The sequence below is a fragment of the Fundulus heteroclitus genome, chromosome 17 (assembly GCF_011125445.2).
Source record: "Fundulus heteroclitus isolate FHET01 chromosome 17, MU-UCD_Fhet_4.1, whole genome shotgun sequence".
In the NCBI taxonomy this organism is placed as follows: Eukaryota; Metazoa; Chordata; class Actinopteri; order Cyprinodontiformes; family Fundulidae; genus Fundulus; species Fundulus heteroclitus.
In genome coordinates this window covers 23,721,933-23,744,226 of record NC_046377.1, presented here as the reverse complement: position 1 = coordinate 23,744,226, position 22,294 = coordinate 23,721,933, and the positions used below count along the sequence as shown (strand labels likewise).

Below are 22,294 nucleotides of genomic sequence, written 5' to 3'. Positions count from 1 at the left end.
ATAAGAATTGTTGTCTTAATGCCAAAAAGAGCTCATCAGATTTGACTTTCACAAGTGGAGCAGTACTGCTTTTGCCATAGTGCTCCGCTTGATTTCTGAATGTGAATAGTTTAATGATTCATGCGGGGAATATCTCAAATGATATGGACACTACAATGGGAAAGTATGAGAGGAAAGGAAGAACAAGAAAAAAAGAAAAGGTGAAAGAAAGAGGAGATAAAAGGAAGAGAATGATGAAACAATTATTGAAAAAAACATGTACTTCGTTTAATTGAAAATATGCAGTTCCTATATTGTCCACGAGGGGCGCTGTGTTTTAATCAGCAGATTAAGCTTCAGGTGTGGAAAAATTTAAATCATTTCTTAATTTTTATCTGTTGATGTATTTTGTCATGCAGAACAGTGTTTTTAAGTTCCAAAAAATTTGAATAAATGTTTTTCAACATTGTACAATCACTGTGATCAGTTCTAATGCATAATGCACAAGTAAATGTTTAACTGAGTAAAAGTATTGTTGAAATTGCACATACTTTTCTTAAAAATGCTGAGGTTATTCATAATATATTGTGTAAAAGTTAAATTAATTTAATATAAAAATCAACAAGTCCACTTTTATTAGTTCTATTTAATCTTGCAATGACTTTACTCGTGTGGCCCTCTTGAGATCAGATTAAGCTGAATGCGGCTCTTCAATCAAAATCAGTTTGACACCCCTGCCTTAACCCGTTGTTGCTAACTCAGGCCGACCCATCTAAGCGTTCGCCTTGATATCAGAACACGAGACGCTCAAAGAAGTCTCCATCATAGGGTCCACCGTGAATTCTGACCCGGCAGCATCGCATTAATCCACAGAAACTGGTAAAGGTCTACCAACCCGGTTGGTCTTTGGGATTCTGCTGGTAGTAAATTTGTATTTTGTTTTAGGCATTAAGTTTGTTAGCAGCTCAGAACCATGTAGTCAAACTAAAACCTGGTTCTGGACGCATGCAGCTCTTAACCCGGTCAGATTCTGGACCATCAGAACCTCTTATTGTCCGTTTTGGACCCCCCCCCCTGCAGGAGAAGAACAAAATGAAGCGGACCACAGGTGAGTATTCCCATTCATTCTTTCATTATGACTGACAGGACGATACATTCTGGGTTTCCAGTGAATCAGAATCAGACGACACAGAACAATTTTACTGACAGAAAACAAAAAACAGAACTTTCTGGATCTCCATCCAGCAGGTGCAGCTAAATACTTGGCAGAGAAACGACTGCGAGGTTCTGGAGCGAACACTGAAGCTTCTGTGGACGTCTCGTCTCCATCCTCCTGAAGCTCACCTTCTCACTGCCTGAAGGCCTTTAAGACGGGTTCTGACCCGGTCTGTCTCTAATGGCTTTTAAATGAGAAGATTATGGAAGCAGAACCATCTCTGCAGCTTCTCTCCTCCCTCCGGACCTGAGGGGGGGGTTGCTCAGTGCGCAGCAGGCAGTCTGGTGGTCCCGGCGCGGCGCTTCACCGCCTGCCCGTGGTCCCGGCGCCGCTGCTGCGGTTCAGGTTTCGGCTCAGCTGGGGGAAATGGACGGCGGGGGTTCTGGACGTGGGTCCGTAGAGGCCCAGGTTCCGGGCCGCCGCAGACTTCCTGGGCTGCTTTATCGACGGGAACGGGGAGAAGATCTGCTGCCGGGGAGCCGAGGCGGCCGCCGGGAACGCCGGCGTGGACGAGGACGAGGAGACGTTGGACCTGGACGAGGAGACGGAGCAGAGTGACGGGGTGGAGGGGGAGCAGGTTCTGTCCAGAGAGGAGGGAGGAGGAGGAGAAGGAGAGGAGAAGCCAGTGGCGGATGAAGATGACGGGATGGGGGTCAGGGGTGGAGAAACCGAGGGTGATGGACCTGGAGGAGACGGAGCCAGAGAAGGAGGTGAAGTGGACGCGGAAGGTTCTGCAGGAGGATCGCTGTGGCAGGGGCTCTGAACACGAGGAGGTGAAGCAGGAGCACAGCGTGCCTCAGAACCGGAGGAGTCCAACTCCTGGTGTCTGCTTGAGGACGGAGGAGGAGGGAGGAGTGGGATGGGAGCTGCAGGTTCACTCTCTCCTTCTTCAGGTTCTGGATCCAGATCAGACGTCTGGCTTGGTTCATTCTCCAGGTCCAGGGAGTCCAGTTGCACCACCACCTCCTCCACCTTCACCTCCTCTGTCTCCTCCGCATCCTGAGGAGCTTCTTCACATCCGGAACTTCCACCAGGAGATGGAGCCTCGTCCTCATCCTTCCTCCCCTGAACCGATTCCCCTTCCTCCTCCTCCTCCTCATCTTCCCTTTCCTCAGAACCTCCAAATCCAAGCTGTGCCCGAGCCCGGGCCACATTTCTGCGATGCTGCCGGACGTGGGCCCGCCAAGGAGAACCCCTGGAGCTCCCTGGGGATCCGGTGCTGTTGGAGAGCAGCGACCCACAGCGGCGCCTGGACGGAGAGCCCGGAAGAGACGGCGTGCTGGCGGCGATGGGCCGGCAGGGTCCTGAGGCGCCGCGGTGTTTCCGTCCTAGCAGCAGGTGGTTGATGACGGCGCTGGACGGGTTGAGCTGGGACGGCAGGACGCGGGTGGCGGGACATTTGTCTGAACAAAAAGATGGAGAGAAAAAAAAAACAAGAGAGGAGACAGAAAAACAAATTAAAACTGGCTGGTGGAGAGGAGAGCATGAGGCAGTGTGAGCCGTCAGACACCAGGGGGCGCTCCGAGCTTTAAAATGACTTTCTGAGCAGAGAGGAGCTGGACAGGAAGAAAAGCAGATCAGCCTGATACCAGAACCTGCATGACGTCTGCAGAGAAGTTCGGATCCAGGAGATCACACTACAAAAACGGATCTAAAAATAAGTAAAATGTTCTTAAAGTTAGTGTATTTATCCTTGATTTGAGCAGGTAAATAATATTATCTGCCAATGGAATGAGTATTTTGACCCCTAAAATAAGATATTTAGACATCCTGCACTTGGAATAAGATGATGAAGATGAATTGTTCCTATTTTAAGTGCAGAAATCTTATTCCATTGGCAAATTATCTTATTTACCTGCTCAAATCAAGGACAAAAACATTAATTTTAAAGAATATTTTACTTATTTCTAGTTCCGTTTTTGCAGTGCAGAGACACTCCTGGAGTTAGTCACATGCAGGGAAAAACTCAGTGAGCTGGATCAGAAACATCTGTCACTACTGAACATCTGGCCTCAACAGAACCCGATCATTTAGTTAGAGACAAAAAAAATTATTTAATTCATTAATTCAAGTATTTTATGCTTTCATGGACTCTTATTCCAGTAGTGACATCTGTCTCCGTCTCCTGGAGCATCTCAAACTAGATCATCATCGAAAAGTTCATTTATATCAGAAACTGTAAAAGTGTCCTAGTAGATGGCTGCTCAGATAAAACCCAGTGGACTTTGACTGTGGAAACTTCAACCCTAGCAGCTTAAGATTCGGCACCTTTTTCTCCCACATTTCTTTCTTCCACTCAACTTTCTGCCATCATACCTGAATACAGCCGTCTGTGGACAACAGCTTCCTTAGTGTGGGCCATAACAGAACATTTCAGCATGAGAGAAAAAAAAACGTTTTCTACTGATGCACTTAAAGAAATGAACTTTTCCCCGATAATCTAGTTTACTGTGATGTTCCCGCACAGAAAAAAACACAAAACAGGAAATTCCAGCAGAGCCTGTTTCCTAATGATTTCCAAACCACCACCAGTTAATCCCTGAAGCAGCCTTTGAAGTCCCAGCTTCAGACATTCTGCACGTTTTAACACGAGTACCGTGAGCGTTGGACTCAGCGCTGTCGCTCCGTTTGTCGGGACCCTCCAGAGGAACTCCTGGGTTTGTGGCCACTTCAGCTCCAGGTCCTGTGAGTCACACAGCATCATTGAACCTTTTGAACTTCCTGTTTCGGAGTCCTCCAGGTTTCCAGAAACGTGTCGACGTCTTTTGCAAGTTGTTCCCATTTTCTACTGTTTAAATGAAGAGGAGCCAAACTCTGGACCCTCGGGCCCAGGACCGTGCGCCCTCACCTGTGCGGATGTAGAATTGCATAGCCTGCTGCTGCTGCCGCCTCTTGATTCGCGTGTATTGCTTCTTGAGCGCGGTGATGTCCGTGCTCATCCGCTCCATCATCATGCTGTTGATGGCCGCCTGATGCTCTGCTTTGGCGCTTCCTCCCCCCGCCGCCACCGCCCCCGGGCTCAGCTCCGCGATGCTCCCCTGCTCGACTCGCTGGTCTGGGCGGAGAAACGTCACAAGAAGACGAATTAAAATGCATGCCGCACTTTTCAGATTTAGTTTGCAAAGGAAGTCATTTTTCCTTCCAAACACACATAAAAGGATGATGTTTCAGGGGTGTGAATACTTTGGCAAGGCTCTTTAGATGTTTAATTTTGATGTGTTGTTCTAAACATTTGAGCTCAAATATTTTTCCTTTAGCCCCGACCAGCCGCTCCTCCGTTAGAGACCTGGAGGCTGCAGCCGGCTGCAGATCAGTGTAAGGAGGAGGAGGAAGAGGAGGAGGACGAGGCAGCAATGTGTTTAGCTGCTGATCAAAGCATAGTTTGAGTTAAAAAGGCTTTTTCTATGTTTTTAGTTCAACCCTCTTCCAGAAGGTCGATGATGGAGGAGGAAGTGAGGATCAGTCTGGAGGAAACGGATCAGAGTCTGTTTGTGACTCAAAAGGAGGATGTGGGTCCCCATCCTAACCTTTCTGGGTCATTTTTAAAACCACACCAACCTTTGAGATGTTTCTGGTATCTCTGCAGCTCGGGGGCCAACAGGCCACCCAGGGGCCCCAGGCAGCCGAGCGCCGTGGCCACCGAGTCCTCGTCGTCCATGTCGGCGTCGTCCTCGCTGTCCCAGCCGCCCGCACCGCTGCTGGAAGGAGAAACCGGACGTTAACCTGCTTCCTGTGAATTTCCACCAGGCTGAACCTAAAGCTGCTGGAGGGTTCCTGCACCGTCTCCACAGGAGGTTCCCAACCAGTGTCCCAATTAACTTGGGTCTACCGGCCCAAGTTGGCCGGTAGACGTAAAAAAAAAAAAAAAAATCAACTTCCAAAGTAAGTCCTGCTAAATATCTTCACATAATGCCGCTACGCGATTAGCCTGAGCTACATGCTAGTTGTTAGCAAACGGACGTGTTGTAGTTGCTGTCGTTCTCACGTCACATGTGCAAATGTTTGTGTGTGTTTGTTGTCTTACGAACTGAAAGCAGAGACACGTAAAAAAGGACGACTGAAAAACCTGATTTATTTGGAGCAAACGTTTACTCGCCATGTGGCAGCTAGCCCTCTGAAATTTACTCGCCAAACGGAAGATTTACTCGCATTTGGCGTCTGGCGAGTGTTAATTTCGGACCCTGTTGCCGACGCTTTCTAAACATTCAGACGTTCCAGAGGAGGAGGGAGGAAGGACACACGGAAGGAAAACAGAAGGTAGGATGGAAGAAGGTACAAAGGGAAGAATGCGAGGAAGGCAGGACGGACAGAAGAAGTAAAGGAAGGATACAAGACCGCACAAAAGGACGAAAGGAAGGAAAGGAAACCACATATTGAAGCTGGGATGCAGAATAAACTCTGGGAACTAAATATTTTTCCAGACAGGGAAGCCCAGAAGCCCCTGCAGAATGTCTGAAGCTGCACATGGAGAGCAGGCGTCTGTGTCTGTGGGACAAACCTTCTGCTGGACTTCACGGAGGTGGGGAACGGCGTGATGTTGTAGGTGTACTTCTCTCTCAGCTCGGCCAGCTGGGGGAACGGGAACACGGCCATGGAGTAGACCTCCTGACAGACCGAGCAGAGGAGTGAGCAGAGTCCTGGTTTCACGGTTCTCACCTTCACGGTTCATGCCTTACCTGCAGGAGCTCGGCGGGATCGATCAGGTTGTTCTCCAGCATCTCCTGAGTCAGAGCGCCCATGGTGCTGTAGAACTCGTCGGCCGTCTGGCAGTCCTCGATTCTCCTGGGAGAGCAGAGACCGGGTCCAGTTAGAAGTTCTGCTCCACAATAAAAGGTTCAACTAGTCGGCTTTTTCTAAACGCTTTCATTTCCCCTCATCCGTTTCCAACCCAGCCGGAAACAAAGCGAAGCTTCACTTACTCCCCCAGCCTCTCCCAGATGGCCAGAGCCACCCGGAACAGAACCTCGGACCCCTCGAAGAAAACCGAGTCCCAGATCTTGAGAACGGTGGGCGCCGGCAGGCAGGTGGCGAACATGGTGAGGAACCACTGCATGGTGAAGACGTTGGTGAGCGGAGGCTCGTAGCTGCCTGAAAGCACAGCAACACTCAGCTCCAGATGTTCCTCATCCTCAGACAGGATGTCTGGCAGATGTGTACCTCCAGCCTCTCTGTTGGCCGCCTTCTGCAGGTGGTGGAGGTGCTGCGACAGTCTGGGCAGCTTCACGCGCAGCAGATCCCTGAACACCGCCATGTCCACTGACACCAAGAGACAGGAGGACAGTCAGTCTGAGAACATCAAGAGAACATCTCTGCCAGCTTTGGCCTGAATTTCTGCAAAAAAAGGATTCAACAAGGTGCAGAACTGCTGACGCGAACCTTCTGCTGTCAGTGGTGTCAGATTGACCCCAGCACTGCCCCTCCCCAACCTGTTGCTATGCCCTACTGCCCAGCTGGCTGAACGACGCTCCTACCAGGGAATCTAACCCCAGACCACAGCTGAGAAGCTCAGAGGTTAAAACTATTCAGAAAAACCTGAAACACTAAGATCTTCTCTGATGGTACCGAGACCGGTCCGTTCTGGTCCACTTTGGATCCAGAACAGAAACTGAGAAATGAAAGCAAACATCTGGAGAGAAGAAAGAAAGAAACCCGGATCTTATTGGTTTTAATAAAGCCAGTTTGGTTCTGATTCGAAAATAAAGTCAAACCCACCAAATCTAACAGCACTTTTTAACAAAGTCGGCTTCAAGAAGCTCTAAAAGTAGAATGGGAGGCAGATCCTTTAGCTATCAGGCTCCTCTCCTGTGGAACCAACTCCCAGTTTTGGTCCGTGAGGCAGACACCCCGTCTACTTTTAAGACTAATCTTAAAACTTTCCTTTGTGACAAAGCTTCTAGTCAGAGTGGCTCATGTTACCCTGAGCTACCTCTATAGTTATGCTGCTATAGGCTTAGGCTGCTGGAGGACATCAGGGCCTATTTCTCTCTCTCTGCTGAGTTCTCCTACTGCTCTCCAATCTGCATTGTATGTTGTTATTTCAGCTTTTAACTTTTTGTTCTCTGTCATTTTTCTCTTCATAGAAGGTACACCTGGTCTGGCGTTCTGTTAGCTGTGACATCATCAGGGGAGGCAGATCATCCACTATTACCATCTAACATAGAAAGTACTCCTGGGTCAATGTGAGCTTCTGAGCTTTCTGTGTCTCTGCTCTGTCTTCTCTAACATAGAAAGTACTCCTGGGTCAATGTGAGCTTCTGTGCTTTCTGTGTCTCTGCTCTGTCTTCTCTAACATAGAAAGTACTCCTGGGTCAATGTGAGCTTCTGAGCTTTCTGTGTCTCTGCTCTGTCTTCTCTAAGCCCCAGTGGGTGGAGGCAGATGAGCGTTCACACTGAGCCTGGTTCTGGTTCTGCTGGAGGTTCTCCTCCCTGTTAAAGGGGAGTTTTCCTCTCCACTGTCGCTTCATGCATGCTCAGTATGAGGGATTGCTGCAAAGCCATCAACAATGCAGACGACTGTCCACTGTGGCTCTACGCTCTTTCAGGAGGAGTGAATGCTGCTTGGAGAGACTTGATGCTAGAACCGGGCCAGAACCGTTTTAGACATCATGAAGCTGCGTTTACCTGATAGAGCTCGCAGGTTGTTGGCGAAGTAACTGTCCGGCAGAACCTTATCGATGAGGTAGATCATCACCTGTCAACAGGAGGACAGGGAGAGGTTTTGAGACGGTTCTCCATCTTGGATTTGTTTTTCCCGTAGCTGGGCCCATGCCTACCTTCAGCGCGTCACTCTCGTTGCCTTCCGTCACCTCCAAGATCAGGGCAGCCAGAACGTTGAACCCTTGGCAGTAACCCACCGTTTTATTCCAGCGGGCGTACGCCAGGAGAACCCGCTTCAGCACCACCCTGTCCTGCTCCCCCTCCTGGCCACAGTAAGAGCTGCAGCCCGTCCGGTGCAGATCCTGTGGGGGAGCGGACATTAATGGACAACACTCAGAAAAAGGATAAACAGAACCCTGGTGGAGGAGGAGTAGGGGAGCGGACTTTGACCCGCTGATGGTAGAGTCCATGTTCTGCTGGATCTGAGTCAGCGAGTCGTTTCCATGACGCATTCACGCTGCAGGCAAACATCCTGCTGCAGCCTGCGTCTTTCTGCATTAGGTGCAGCCCAGTGATGATTTGAGATATGATTAACCGTATAGAAAGTGAACCCAGCAGATCTTAGAACCAGGGCCGGGCTCTGTATGATTCTGGGATATAAATAATTTAGAACCTAACTGGGTTTATTTTGTGGCTAATGTTACAGGTAGCCATGATGGTGTAGAGAAAGTTCTCCTGGCTCAGTGCTCTCTTGTTTAGCTCCATCTTCTTTCTGGTCCGAGTCTTTGACGGCACCATTGCTGTTTTTTACCGTGTTATAGAAGGTGTACCTTAACCAAGGTTTGTATTTTAGCTGCTGAAGGAACTACTGCAGCCCTGTAGAAGGTGCACCTGGCCCAGTAAACGCGTGTTTGGCCGTCTCTCTCCTACGTGCCCCATTAACTGTGTGTTTTCGTTATTTTAGAAAGTATTCCTTGTCCAGGGGTTCTGCGAAAACAGTTTTCTCTTCCCAGGAGGAACCACTAAACGAGTCATTAGTAAAATTAAGTCTGTGCACTCTTGGTTGTTTTCTCAGAGGAAGTTCTCATTGTACAAGAAGGAGAGTTCTCCTGTAGAGTGATTAATTGTGTAAATGAGGCACAGCCCAGTTCTGCTCTGGGAGATCCAGAAACATTTATTCCACTTGACTGAGTCCTGAAACAAAGACTCGTCTCCTCCTCAGCCCTCCTGTGAACGGATAAAATCTGGATACCTTGACGATCTGGATGCCCAGGGAGTCGTCGTCCGGGTTGCTGCGCTCGTTAAAGGCGAAACGAAGCGTCTTCTCCCAGTCGATGGAGATGCTGTGGAGGTACTGGTCTGCCAGCGTCAGCCAAACCTGCGGCGATACAACTGCAGTGAACCAGAAACGCTGAGCGTTCAGAGGGAAGACACAAAGCTCCAACATCTGAGCAGACAACTGGTCCAAAATGAGAAGATTTGACCTTCTTTACTCCTCATGACCCACAGCTGACAGCATCTGACTTTAATTTATTCATGCAAAGATTGTATTCTTCCTCTCTGCTCATCTGACTCACATCCTAAGAGGTAAAAGTGTGATTTTGACCATCTGATCTTTAATCTGAACTCTCCTTTGAAAGAGACACAAGCGCTCCTTTCCAGTCAGAGCTCTTATTGGGGTCACACTGTTATTAATAACTGCGGTAGAGGTGCGTACCTTCTTTCTCCATTCCTTTGGGACCCCAGTGGGAAGCCGTGCCACAGATTTCAGAGCATCGTACCACTGTGGAAAAGACAAACTTTAATCATGTTTTCATTTTTATGCTCAGTATTTATGATAAAGGTGAGTTAGAGATCTTTCCTGTAGGAAATTAAAGAAAATAAACCACAAGAATCCACGTTAAATGCAATAAACACAGATACAACAGTTTTCCTAGGGTAATAAAGCTAAAGGCCTGATTTTAAAGTCAAATTAAGACGCTGCAAAGTTGGTTTAACCAAGACTTCTGAGGCTTTAAAGCATCCTTTCTACACTTTACTGTAAGACATTTCCACATCTGAACAAAAGTGACCCCACAGCATGATGCTGCCACCACCATGTTTCCCAGTGGTGTTCTTATTGTTGCATCAGAAGGTTTAAGGCAAGCTTAGAGCTCATCTTTCTCAGTCCGTTGTACAGGAAAAGGTTTAAAACCAACAAAAACGAGGCATTTTACTGTTATTCTTCAGAGAAACAGTTTTACCACCAGAACATAAACGTGCAGGAGATTTTTGCTGGGTTCACCTGTCTGCACTCACCTGCTGGAAGCCATTGTTTCCCAGCGATGGCTCAATAGTGAACTTCAGCCTTGTGTCAACACCTGAAAACAAACAGGAACAGGTGCTTAGAGCAGAGCTCTGCTAGGAAGGCAGCAGGAACAGGACTGATGTCTGCTGCCGTGCCTCTAAAGGTGAGCACAGCAGCTTCTAAACGAGACACAAACTGCCTGAAAAAAGGCGAGAAATTCGCAAATTTATGGAAAAATGTGATTCCAACTTCCGGATTTACAGAAAGGCATCAAGCTGTGATTAATAGGGTTATAATCTTCAGCTCGGAGGTTTGCTCCTCATCATCTCCTCCAGGAGGTTCTCCGCCTCCTCCAGCTCTCCAGAACCAATAATGTCGCTGTCCACTACAACGCAGTGCTGAATCTGCGGCCCAGTCCGAACCGAAACCCAAAACCAGCGCTGATGAAACCACCAGAGACCGACAGGAAGGGAAATCTGGACCCGAACCGCACAGGGTTCCCGACCGGGACCTGCGTGGCGCGGTCAGCGCGGCCACGTCTCTCCTCCTGGCCGGACCGGCGGCTCCGCTGCACCTGCAGGGTAAACGCTCAATAAGAAAGTCCCGTTTAACCTGCATGGCCCGGTTCCGGTGCCGGTGCCGTTTCCTGCGCCATTCCGCTCCAGCGTCGGTTCGTCGCGCGGTTTCCTGTCTGTGGTTTCAGGAGAGGATTAACGGGAAGCCCCTCCCACCTCCCGGTACCGGATTATAGTCCCGCACAGGGAAGCGCGCTCCGGTTTTACAGACGCCGTCGGCGCGCCTGCACCGGAAACTCTTCATAATTGGTTAAAAAGACAATAAAAGCTGGAAGTGTTAAAAACGTCCCTGCGGTAATAAAACGCGAGAGGAGGTCACGGTGCTTTAGGAGGAGGATAAAAAGGTGGATTCGGCCTCATTAATAAAATAAAAAGCATGAAAACAGACTCATAAATATTACAGGCGCCGCTTTCTCTGCAGCCAGAGGTTTAGAAACGAGCGGCTGCGCGCAGACCTGGCTCCAAGGTGCAGAGCAGCCGCGGAGCGCTCCTGGAGATCCCGTTGCGCTTCTTCAGGACGTTGCTGATGATGCTGCCGACTCCTCCCGAGCCCTGCTGCCGCTGCCTGCCGCCCGGCCGGGGCCTCCGCCCGGCGGGGAGCCGCTCCTGCCTCATCCCGGAATCAGGCCGCTTCTCCCGGACAGCCAACTCATCGCCTGCCGCCGCGCTCAGGAACAGACCCTCCCCAGAGAGCCGGAGCCCATCCGGAACCGAACCGAACCGAACCGCTCAAGGTTCAAAACGCTGCTTCCAAACAAACGGAGGAGGCGTTTAGAAACCCGGTCCAAACGGCCTCCCGGTGCCGAAAAGATAGCAGGAGCTGAAACCCATCAGATCAGAGGAGGAAGTGATGCTGATGCTGCGCTCCTCCTCCTCCTCCTCCTCCAGGTTGGCGTCACCAGGAGGAGGTGCGCGGATGGAGGGAGGAAGATGAGGTAATGGTGGACAGATGTCTGCACCCCTGTCCTCGCAAAGTCCATTTCAGAAGCAGATGCTTTTATTGGCGTCACACCGGAGGACGGTGACTTTATAACAGCCGGTGCCGGAGAGTATATTAGAGGGAAGCTAGAAAAACTCTACATATTACACAAAAAAAATAAAATAAATAAACATTCATTCAGAGTTCAGGGATGTCTGATGACCTGGTGACCCTGTTACCCTCTGCAGAGCCCTCCAGTCTGCAGCAGGGCAGGCACAGAACCAGACGGCAGCACAGCTCCTGGTTCTGTGGGGCAGTTTCTCCTCCAGATGGAGGAACGCCCAGCACACAGTCCTGAGGAGAGCCGGTGCTGGGCTGCAGAGTGCAGGAGCTCTGTTGGTCATGAAGTCTGTGATCTCATGGAGGGAAAGTCCGCGTCATCATCTTCTTCACCGGGATCTCAAGCTCTGATCCACAAACAACCTCTGGTAGCTCCATGTGGTTCTGGTCCATGTGGACAGTGGAGGCAACGGCATCCTCAGAGGACCGGTTTGCTGTGTAGGAAAACTGGAGCGGGTCAAAGTTCTGGAGGGGGCCGGCTTTGAGGCGCAGGACAAAGGGGTAAATACTTTTTCAGATTTCCGGTGCCTGAGAACTCAGACATTACGGACCTCGATGTCTACCGGTCGTTAAGATTTCTGCTAATTTTCGGTTGGATATCAACAGACTTTATTGTCAGATGACGATAACCTAAATAAATACAAAAAGCCGTTTTTAAAGGTGATTTTATTTATCCAAACCAACCTGGACCAAGTAATAACCTTAACGTGTTCTGGTTCTGCTTCACTAGCCAAACTCAGACATGCAGGATGAAGATTTGCTCAGTAGAACCCGTCTGACAACATGAAGTAGGCCAAAAGATCCCTAAACGCAGCACATCATCACCCGGCCTAAAGAAATCCCAGAAAACGACGAGAACCTAAGTCACCGACGTCCATCCGTCTGGAAAGGGTTCCAGATCCATTTCTAGAGCCACAGTCAGACACGGTGTCCACACACAGAAACAAGCGTTTTTTTATGACTGCTTCTGGCTTACAGCGAATAATAAATCCTAAATTCATGCAGAGCTTTTCTGCTGGTTGATCGTTTTACAGCAGAAACAGCCAGGAGGAGTGAAGATAGAGTCTCCAAGTAGCCATATGTAGAGTCAGTTTTTTCTTTTGAACTTGGTTCTGGTTTCGATAGGAACAGTTTTCCATCTAAAATCTTCCGTCTTGTTTCTCGCTGCATCTAGAAGCTAAAAAGCAGCTTCTCAGTTAACGACCAGCAGTTTGGTGGAGCTTGAACAACATTCCCTATCTACAGGAGCCAGGCCTTCACCGCTTCAAAGCTTCTTCTGCAGGTTTGAAAAATAAACCTTTTGCACCTCCAACCCATTTAGCCACTCCCTATCAACAACTCTACTACCCCCTCCTCTAACTAGAGATAAAGAGGCTCTCGATCCAAAACCTGATGGCATCTCCAACCTCCACTGGAAAGCCTTTGGTGACCAACTACTCCAAGTCTCCAAAGCCGGAGGGAACCTCACACAGCTTCAAACCCTCCACCACCATGGGGGTAAAACGACCTCAGACCTGTAGCCCTGATGGCTGTGGTGCAGAAATCCTTTGAGCAACTGGTGTTGAAGCCCCTGAAGGTCTTCAAAGGCCCCTGCTGGACTCCCTCAAGTTTACCAGGCAGATAGGGACGTACTCCAGGATGCTACTTGTAGACTTCAGCTCAGCCTCCAACACCTTCAACCCAGACGTCCTCCATCAGAAGCTCGCCCAGATCACAGAACCAGCCTCCATCTGTCAGTGGGTCACCAGCTTCCAGCAGCAACAGGTGAGCATCTTCTCCTGAAGAAGAACCCTCAGCAGTGGCGCTCCTCGTGTGAGTCCACCTCAGTCGAAATCTGTGAAGCTCCTGAAGTTTGCAGAGGACACCACTATCGTTGCTCTGACCCAGGACGGTGATTAGTCTGCATACAGACAGGATGTGGACCGGCTGGTGCGGTCAGAACCATCTGCAGCTCAACCCGCTCAAGACGGTGGAGATGATGGCGGACTTCCAGAGAACAACCCAACACTGCCATCATCCATCCTCACCACCAACACTGCGTCTGCTGTGGGACACTTCCTGTCCCCAGGACCTGAGCTGGTCCTCACAGACGGACAATGTTCTGAAGAAGGCTCAGCAGAGACCGGACTTCCGGCAGCAATTCAAGAAGTCCAGCCTTCCACAGGAGCTACTGGTCATCTTTACCACTGCCATCATACAGTGTCTAATGTGTTCGTCCATCATCGAGTGGTCGCTGCCGTTTGGACCGGTCCTGTTCTGTGAACAGCCCGAACCAATCAGGTCTGCAGGGAGGATCATCAGGGCCAACCTTCCCTCCATCCAGGACTTGTACAGGTCCAGGATAAGGAAGTGGCTAGCATCTCTGCAGATCCCACACATCCTGGACACAAATCGTTTAAAGCTTCACCTTCAGGTGGCGCTACAGAGCGCATATAGAACGTGTACATACTGCTCCTTTTATCCTTATTTTATTCCTCTAAAGCACATGTGTCAAATTCAAGGCCCGCGGGCCGAATCCGGCCCATTAGGGCAATTTATCCGGCCCTCAAGAGCCAAAAAAGGCAAATCATGTGATAAACTAGAGGCATATATACTATTAAATTGTATAAAGTGGCTAAAACTGAGTTTCCTGTAGCGAATGTTATTTTTTTAACCGTGTAGTAACGGCATCCTGCCACTAGGTGTCAGTTTTCCCACAACACATTAAAACAACCCAGAAATGTTCAAAAAGAGAAAAAGTGATGCAGAATGACGAGTTTAAAGTGTATCTCACCACATTATCAACTTTTCTGCAGATAAACTGTTCAAATGGGCCTAAGGATGCTACTTTTATGTTATTGTGCATTTTTTTAAATATTTCTATGTGAACTGAAATGAAATTACGAAATCAAAAATATCATCTATGCATTTGCAATCGGCCCTTTTAATGACTTCATGATGCCAAAGTGGCCCCATGTAGAAATGAGTTTGACAGCCCTGCTCTAAAGCTTATCTTTTTGTTCTTAATGTCTGTGCTTGAGACCTTAGTCAGATTCCTTGTTGGTGAACACAAGTCTGGCCATTGAAGCTGATTGTGATTCAGGTGTTTAGCAGCTTAGGTCCTGATCAAGCATGATTCACCAGACGGCTCAGAAATGAGTAAATATCCAATTAACAACAAACATCTTTCAGTCCGAATCAAAGCCTCTAATCAGAAGATGTTTTGCGTCACGCTTGGGCAACTCTGCACACTGCAAAAACAGAACAAAAATAAGTAATTTTGTCTTGAAATGAGTGTATATGTACTTTATTTGAGCAAGATAATTTGCCAATGGAATAAGATTTTTGCACTTAAAATAGGAACAACTCATCTCCATCAACTTATTTCAAGTGCAGTATATCCAATTATCTTATTTTAGGGGTAAAAATACTCCTTCCATTGGCAGATAATCTTATTTACCTGCTCAAATCAGGGACAAATGCACTAATTTCAAGAAAATTGTACTTATTTTTAGTTCAGTTTTTTCAGTGCAGGGTTCATGTCTGACTGTTTTGTTTCAAGATATTTGGTTTCTAATGTTTGGCCGCTACTCTAAGAGAGAATAAGTGACTATATTTAGATTCTGGAAGACATGATGTTAAACCAAGTTATCTACAGGGGCAACGTTCTCAAAGTAAAACACCTACACAGTGAAGAAACAGGCATTCCCAGGCCTCCCACACCAGCACTCTATATGTAAACTGTGGACGTAGTAAAGAGGAGATATGAAAATGAGCCGCTCTTCTCCTCAGTACGGAGCTCAGAGCTTCACCCTCACAGCCAGTATGGAAATCTGAGGCTTTCCAAACTCCAACATGATGACACGTTCATGAGTTTCAAGCTTCTGCTACTGGATGAAACCAGAGAAACAAGCAGAGAAATTACGTAAAACATCTGACAATGATAACTCGGTCCACTCAAACAGCATTTAGTCCGAACTAAACAGAAAACAAACAACATTCTCAGTCTTACGTCGCTTCTGTGAGACGGCCTGCAGGCACGCCGTGATGATGTCATAGTTCTTCTGGCGTTTGTGGTAAAGCTGGTCCCGTCTCTTCAGCTGCCGGATGAGCTTGGTGGACTGCAGGCCCGAGCGATACTTCACCTCCTGGATGATTGAGCGCAGCTCCTGCAGGTCTGACACAGGGAGCAGAAAACATTGATTAGAGCGGGAAGCTTCTGTAGAGCTTCATTAGGAGATAAGCAGCTGGAAGGTCTCATCCTGAGTCAGGTCCAGAGAGCTTTTCCACATATTCTGTTCCCTGTGAGAAATCAGACAATCTCGTTCATTAGTGTGTTCTCCAGCCTGCAGGCACAGAGGGAATCAGATCCACAGCACTGATTCCACATAAACACGTCCCATTTACTGAGCCCGACCCTCTGCTCACTCACTCTGACACAGCCAGGCACATGCATGTTCTCTTTTCATGATAAGTTTGGTTGCTTTTTCTGGAGGTTAGCATGGATCTTAAACTTTATGACAGCTCTAAATTGTTGTCCTTATTATTAAGTGGCCCATTTATGAATATCACTGCTGTTATTCCTGTAGACACACTAGACTCTGCAATAGATGCTGCTGCAGGACAAATGATGTTATTTCAGCTTTTACCTTTTTGTTTTCTGTCTTTTTTCTTTCATAGAAGGTACACCTGGTCTGGCGTTCTGTTAGCTGTGACATCATCAGGGGAGGCAGATCATCCTCTATTACCATCTAACATAGAAAGTACTCCTGGGTCAGTGTGAGCTTCTGTGCTTTCTGTGTCTCTGCTCTGTCTTCTCTACCATAGAAAGTACTCCTGGGTCAATGTGAGTTTCTGTGCTTTCTGTGTCTCTGCTCTGTCTTCTCTAACATAGAAAGTACTCCTGGGTCAATGTGAGCTTCTGAGCTTTCTGTGTCTCTGCTCTGTCTTCTCTAAGCCCCAGTGGGTGGAGGCAGATGAGCGTTCACACTGAGCCTGGTTCTGGTTCTGCTGGAGGTTCTCCTCCCTGTTAAAGGGGAGTTTTCCTCTCCACTGTCGCTTCATGCATGCTCAGTATGAGGGATTGCTGCAAAGCCATCAACAATGCAGACGACTGTCCACTGTGGCTCTACGCTCTTTCAGGAGGAGTGAATGCTGCTTGGAGAGACTTGATGCAACCTGCTGGGTTTCCTTAGAGAGGAAACTTTCTCACCAACCTGGAGGATCTGATGGAGTCTGACTTTGGAAAGAGCCTTGAGATGACATGTATCATGAATTGGGGCTATATAAATATAATTGAATTGAAATGTTCAATAAATGCATGCAGAACATCTCATCTCTAACTGCACAGTTTGACCTTCCAGTGTTTGCTGAATTTGTACCACAGGGCTCAGTTCTTGGTCCTCCTCTAGTCAGTCTGTACGTTAATAATTTGTCTGAAGCCTTTCTTGGTGCAAGTTCTCAATGCTGACGTTGTCGTATTTCTGGAAGGAAAGGACACCCCGTCTCTCTCTGAACGGAGTTTCTGTTATCTAGATTCCTTCACAGCATGGTTTCAAAAGTCTTTTCTCATCTTAAATGTAAAAAAAAAAAGGTTTCTGGAACAGAAACTAGTTGAATTTCATCCCTGCCATGTTGTTAAAAAACTGAATTTGATTCCAGATGGAAACATTTCCAGATTGAGACTGAAGCAGTTTCTCAAAGACGACCAGTCAGGCTGCCCCTGATGGGTCTTTAGATCTGCTCTGGTCAGCTTTAAAGTGAGATTTATCTTGTGTACGGTAAAAAAAAAAAAAATACATAAAAAAAGCATAGCTATCTTGCTATGCTATCTTTTAGAAAGTTTTATGTTGTTAAAGGCCCCATCTGGTGCATTTTAAAAATCAGAGAAGGGTATAGATGTTTTAGCTTTTAGTATCTGTTTCTACTTATCGCTCGGCCCCATGCAAAGAGACAATTACTGGAGGGGTCTGTTCTCCTCTCCTTCCTACAATGAAGAGTGAAAAAGAGAGAAAATAGCATGAGCAGCCCCGGGGAAACAGGAAGTCACAGATTACCATTTAAATGTTCGCCAGTTTAACCAATTTAATACTTGAATGGCATTCTGCCCTCCCAATCAGGCTTTCCCCAGACTCATCAGCAGGCCTGCAGCTTCATCTGCTCCTTCAGGCGTTATCAGAGGGTTTCCTCTTCCCGACTCCCTGCATTGTTTAACCCAGCCGAGCCAAATGTGTGTAAAGGGCAAACACTCTGCGTTTACTGCAGGATTCCACTTTAACTGAGGGAACAATGGCAGCGTGGTCCACAACGGTCCAGACGGTTACATACCCGGACCCGCTGAGACTCCAGGGCTGCAGGGCCCAATCAGGCCGGGAAAACTCCAGAGCTTCAGTTTCAGTGCCGGCTGACATACTGAACCAAACCTCTCAGTTAGAGGCTTCAGCAGAAACAACCAACGATACAGTTCTAGGAAACATATTTTATTAAATACTTATTTACTAAGAGAAAAACTATTCAGACTAATCTGACTCCGTGTGAAAATCTAAATCATAAATTAACTCAGATTAACCACGTTTTATGGTTCATTGTTACTTTCCACACACATCCCTGACCCATAGAATAAAGAAAAATCTATTAAACAGAATCGATCTGGCAACAGGAAGCAGGCTAAAAGATCTAAAGCAGCAACACATCATGTCTGGGTCTAGGTGGATTCCAAACAGATTAGAAAATCCAAAGGAATATCCGAGGCTTCTATCCTGACCTCCGGACCGCAAGACGCTTTCATCTGGAAACGATTTAAAGCTTTTAATTGATGTGATAATCACTGAATGAATCCAGCAGACATGAAGCAATGCATCAGAACCGGAGCATAAAGAGGCAGCAGGTGAGACTCCTTCCTTTCCTAAACATTTATCTCTTATTTTGACCTGTGATTTGTCTGGAATGAAAAAAATTATCCAGCTTTCCTACAGATGTTTCATTTCAAAATATCCACATAAAATTTCCAGAGGATGGTTTGGGTGATGCGGCTTTAGCCTGGTTCAGAAATGACCTTTCAGACAGAAGAAAGCCTGTTACTGCAGGCAGGAATCCAAAAAGTCACCCAGAGCTCATCATTAGAACCCAATTTGGTTAGAGTTTAATAACAGGAACATGTGCACCGTTACGCACAGGATTTATTCTATACCTCAGTTCTGGTTGATGTGAAAGTTCAACAGAATTTTTAACACAAATTCTCATTTCTATCTCTTAAATAATAGAAGAAAGTAACTAAAACAGTCCATGTTGGTCACTGCATGTTCTCTTCAGTAAAATAACTGAACTGATTTTTACCTTAATGTACGAAAAGATGGGACGGAAATGTAAGAAACTTCTTAAATTAACATAGTTTTTAATTTGATTTGGCTTAAATTTCATGTTGGAAGTTAGTATTTTTAAAATCCCCGGCAAAAAAACAAAAAAACAAACAATCAAATGACTAAAGTTGTCCTGTGCTGCCACCTTCCACCTTTTAACTGCGTCTTGGCTGCAGGGGGCGCTCTTCCGTCTGGATACTTCCAGCTGTATTAAACCTCAAATAAGAACATGAAAAATAAAACTATGAATAAAACATTGATGCTTTTGCTCATGCGTAATTTTAAAAACAGTCTAATTTGTTTAAATATCCTGTGGGGGGGAGAATAAAAAAAAACAATTGCTACTAGTTAGGACCGTGACGTCACAGAGGAAGCCTGGGCCACTCTGAGATGTTCCTCTGAGATGTTTCTAGATATTAAATCAACCAAGTTTAAATTTATATTGTTGACCAGAAAACTCGCCTCTGATTCTCACTGAATAATTTAAAGCACATAAAAACAGTTTTTTCTTATTTTTGTTTCATAAGTGGGTTCTGTGGCCTCATATGTTCTGCTAAGCTTTGGCTCCATCCTGTTTAGGACCCTACGGACTGTTTGGACCCCCCGGACCCCCCCCCCCCCCTCACCTTTCTGGGCCAGGTAGCTCATCTGCAGCCTCCTGGTGTGTCTCTCCTGCAGCTCCTGCAGGAAGCCGGACCCGGAGTTGCTCCGGCCCAGGAAGGCGTCGGAGCCGGACGCCTCCGTGGAGCTGTCCCAGCTGTCCGCGTTCCTCCTGCCGCTGTACGCGTCGTAGATCTCCACCAGCAGGCAGTCCACGATGGAGCTCCGGGGGGTCGTGGGCTCCGGGTCGCTGCCCTGGGGGGCGGGGTCCCCGCAGGACTCCTGTTGAGCCGGACACGATGAAGAAGAGGATGAGGATGATGATGCGTCATTGTTCGTCCACTGCTGGAAGCCGCAGAAATCATCCGTGGAGTGGAGGAACACGCCGCTCTCTTCCTCGGAACCCACGCCGTGGTCACATATGCTGACTTCCAAAAGTTCCTCCCTGTTTGGCTCCAGCCTCGATGCCATGTTTCCGGGCGCCGAACCGGTTCTGGTCCGGACCTTGTTTATCCGGGAGCGCACATTTGAGCAGGAGCGCTTGGGAAGTTTCTGTGGGTGGTTCTGGAAGACCCCACGGCTCACCTCAGGCAGGTGTGGACCGTCCAACTGCCCCACTTCCTTCCTGAATGTTCCGGACTGGAATGCCCGGCTCCCCCCGCCCTGGCGGAACAATGGACCGGCCCACTGCAACTTCGCAGCCACGGACAAACTTTGTTCAGGTCCACAGACAGGTGCAGCAGGTGTCTCCGCCAGCCAATCAGAGACGAGCCGAAAATGATCGACCAATCAGCTTCCTGCGAGTAGCAGGCGGTTTAACAGGAAGTGTTGGGATGTTTTCTAATTTTGCTTTAAAGCTATGAATCATCTCTGACTTCAACTCAAAGCTTTTTGTGGCCAAAGTGTCTTTTTATTATTATTAATAAGGAAAATTATTCTTAAAATTCTCTCGTTATTTTGACAATTAGATGTTCAGAATCCTAAGTGGCCTAAATAAGAACATTTTAGTCTGATTTAATGTCATACAGGGGAAAAAACAATGGAAACATGCACGTGTAGGTTATGGTGTTTAGTTATTGTGTTGGCTAAAAGCACAGAAACCTTGAGGATTATTTCATGTCTGTCCAGCAACTTAAACATTTACAACCCTGACAATTATATACTCCAAAACTTGTCCTTGTTGCTTAATGTCTGCAAAAAAACATTGAAATACATTTTTACTTTATAAAACGTTTTAAAAAGCAATACAAATTTTAAAATGTAAATTCAATATCGGCAATTTAATAATCAAACATAATCCAGTTGTTCAAAAAAACTTGGACAGAGCAGTTCTTACATTCACTGCAGAAAGAAAGTATCCCCTTTGACTTTCTACGTGTTTCTGGGTTTATTTAACGTTTCACTAGTTTTTTCCACATTGGCTCCAATTTGGTTTGATTAAATTAATTGTTTGTCAGGTGGGGATCACCCACTCAGGTTTTCTAGCCTGGCTCTGAAGGAGTTTTATTTGTGGTGCTCAGGAGATTAGCTGAGGAAAGTTGGACTTTTGACCAAAGAAGCCAACCCAGAAACCTCCAAATCCAACATGGCTTCCACGCTTAGAAGACACGATGACAGATAAAGATAAGAGGCTTTTGTTTTTGTCCTGCGTCTGTTGCTGAACGTGTTACTGTGTGTTTGTTGAGGGAAAGACATGAAACCCTTCATCTGAGATGATCGCCGCTACAGTTGGACCTGGTCTCTCCTCCTCCGAGTCCATCAGAACCGTGATGGTGCAGAGAGCTCCGGCAGCCCCTGCTGGCTGACCGCGGAACTGCAGCCAGCTGCAGGAAACTGATTTTCTGGGTGGACGTGATATTCAGCCTGAAAGTTAAAAAAAAAAATGTCTGGTTCTGGTTTTGATGATGAGGCTCCAGGTTGGGTTAAAAAAACAGTTCTATGTTTAAAGTTGGATCCTAATAAAAAAAAATACTAGTTTCATAAAGGAGCTAATGCAGATTACTCACCAGAAATTTAGTTTAACATCTGTATTTTTCAGTTAATCTGAAAAGACACTGATTCTTCTCTAACCCCCAGTCAATCGAGGCAGATGAGCGTTCATACTGAGCCTGGTTCTGCTGGAGGTTCTCCTCCCTGTTAAAGGGGAGTTTTCCTCTCCACTGTCGCTTCATGCATGCTCAGTATGAGGGATTGCTGCAAAGCCATCAACAATGCAGACGACTGTCCACTGTGGCTACCTTACAACCTCTGGATGTATACTTTTTATTATTTTGTAATTACTTTTTTTCACTTTTGGCAAGATTGGCTATTTAACTAATTTAGAATGAGCCTTAATCTTCAACTGATCGTCGGTAGAATTGTCCTATTTCTTGAAAGGATTCATTTTATAACCATGGAAAATAATTTGTTTTAAACCTTCATTGACAAACTTGTTTTAATTCAACAAATCACAGTCATCTCAAACTCCTCCCAGTTTTTTGAATAAATAATTTGGAATATGAAAGCGCACAGAGGTTTTCTGTGTCACAGAGGATTTTAAACCATTTGATTCTGAACGTGCCGACCGGTTTTCAAAACTAAGACCATTAATTTCTCCCTCATCATAATTTAACTGTTGGACAGTCCATTCTTACAACCTGGACATTCTGTTCAAACCATAAACAT

General features: G+C 46.9%; 1 protein-coding gene across 5 annotated transcripts; it reads right to left on the bottom strand.

The window, feature by feature from the left end:
- Window positions 1–1,088: 1,088 nt before the first annotated feature.
- Window positions 1,089–20,318, bottom strand: tbc1d30 (TBC1 domain family, member 30). 5 transcript variants are annotated; one of them, XM_036148973.1, is made up of 15 exons: window positions 19,657–20,318; window positions 15,685–15,849; window positions 10,091–10,152; window positions 9,510–9,575; window positions 9,045–9,170; window positions 7,969–8,154; window positions 7,817–7,886; window positions 6,353–6,451; window positions 6,115–6,283; window positions 5,872–5,977; window positions 5,694–5,800; window positions 4,754–4,890; window positions 4,044–4,250; window positions 3,792–3,878; window positions 1,089–2,598 (listed from the first exon to the last, which is right to left on the bottom strand). In XM_036148973.1, the coding sequence occupies exons 1-15, from the start codon at window positions 20,099–20,101 to the stop codon at window positions 1,499–1,501; spliced, it is 3,132 nt and encodes a 1,043-aa protein (XP_036004866.1). In that variant the 5' UTR covers window positions 20,102–20,318; the 3' UTR covers window positions 1,089–1,498. The 5 variants fall into 5 exon arrangements, with proteins under 5 accessions (XP_036004866.1, XP_036004865.1, XP_036004867.1 ...); XM_036148972.1 differs by having other exon boundaries at window positions 4,754–4,893; window positions 19,657–20,317; XM_036148974.1 differs by lacking the exon at window positions 3,792–3,878 and having other exon boundaries at window positions 4,754–4,893; window positions 19,657–20,314.
- Between the last annotated feature and the right edge of the window lie 1,976 nt (window positions 20,319–22,294).

What these genes read in the sequence shown, in the direction of transcription:
- tbc1d30 (XM_036148972.1), bottom strand. Translation starts at nt 20,101, where the DNA reads ATGGCATCGAGGCTGGAGCCAAACAGGGAGGAACTTTTGGAAGTCAGC. An exon ending in CAAAGGAATGGAGAAAGAAG is followed by an intron (nt 9,171 to 9,509) that starts GTACGCACCTCT and finishes GTATCGCCGCAG; the next exon opens with GTTTGGCTGACGCTGGCAGA. An exon ending in TCCGTGAAGTCCAGCAGAAG is followed by an intron (nt 4,894 to 5,693) that starts GTTTGTCCCACA and finishes TTCTCCTTCCAG; the next exon opens with CAGCGGTGCGGGCGGCTGGG.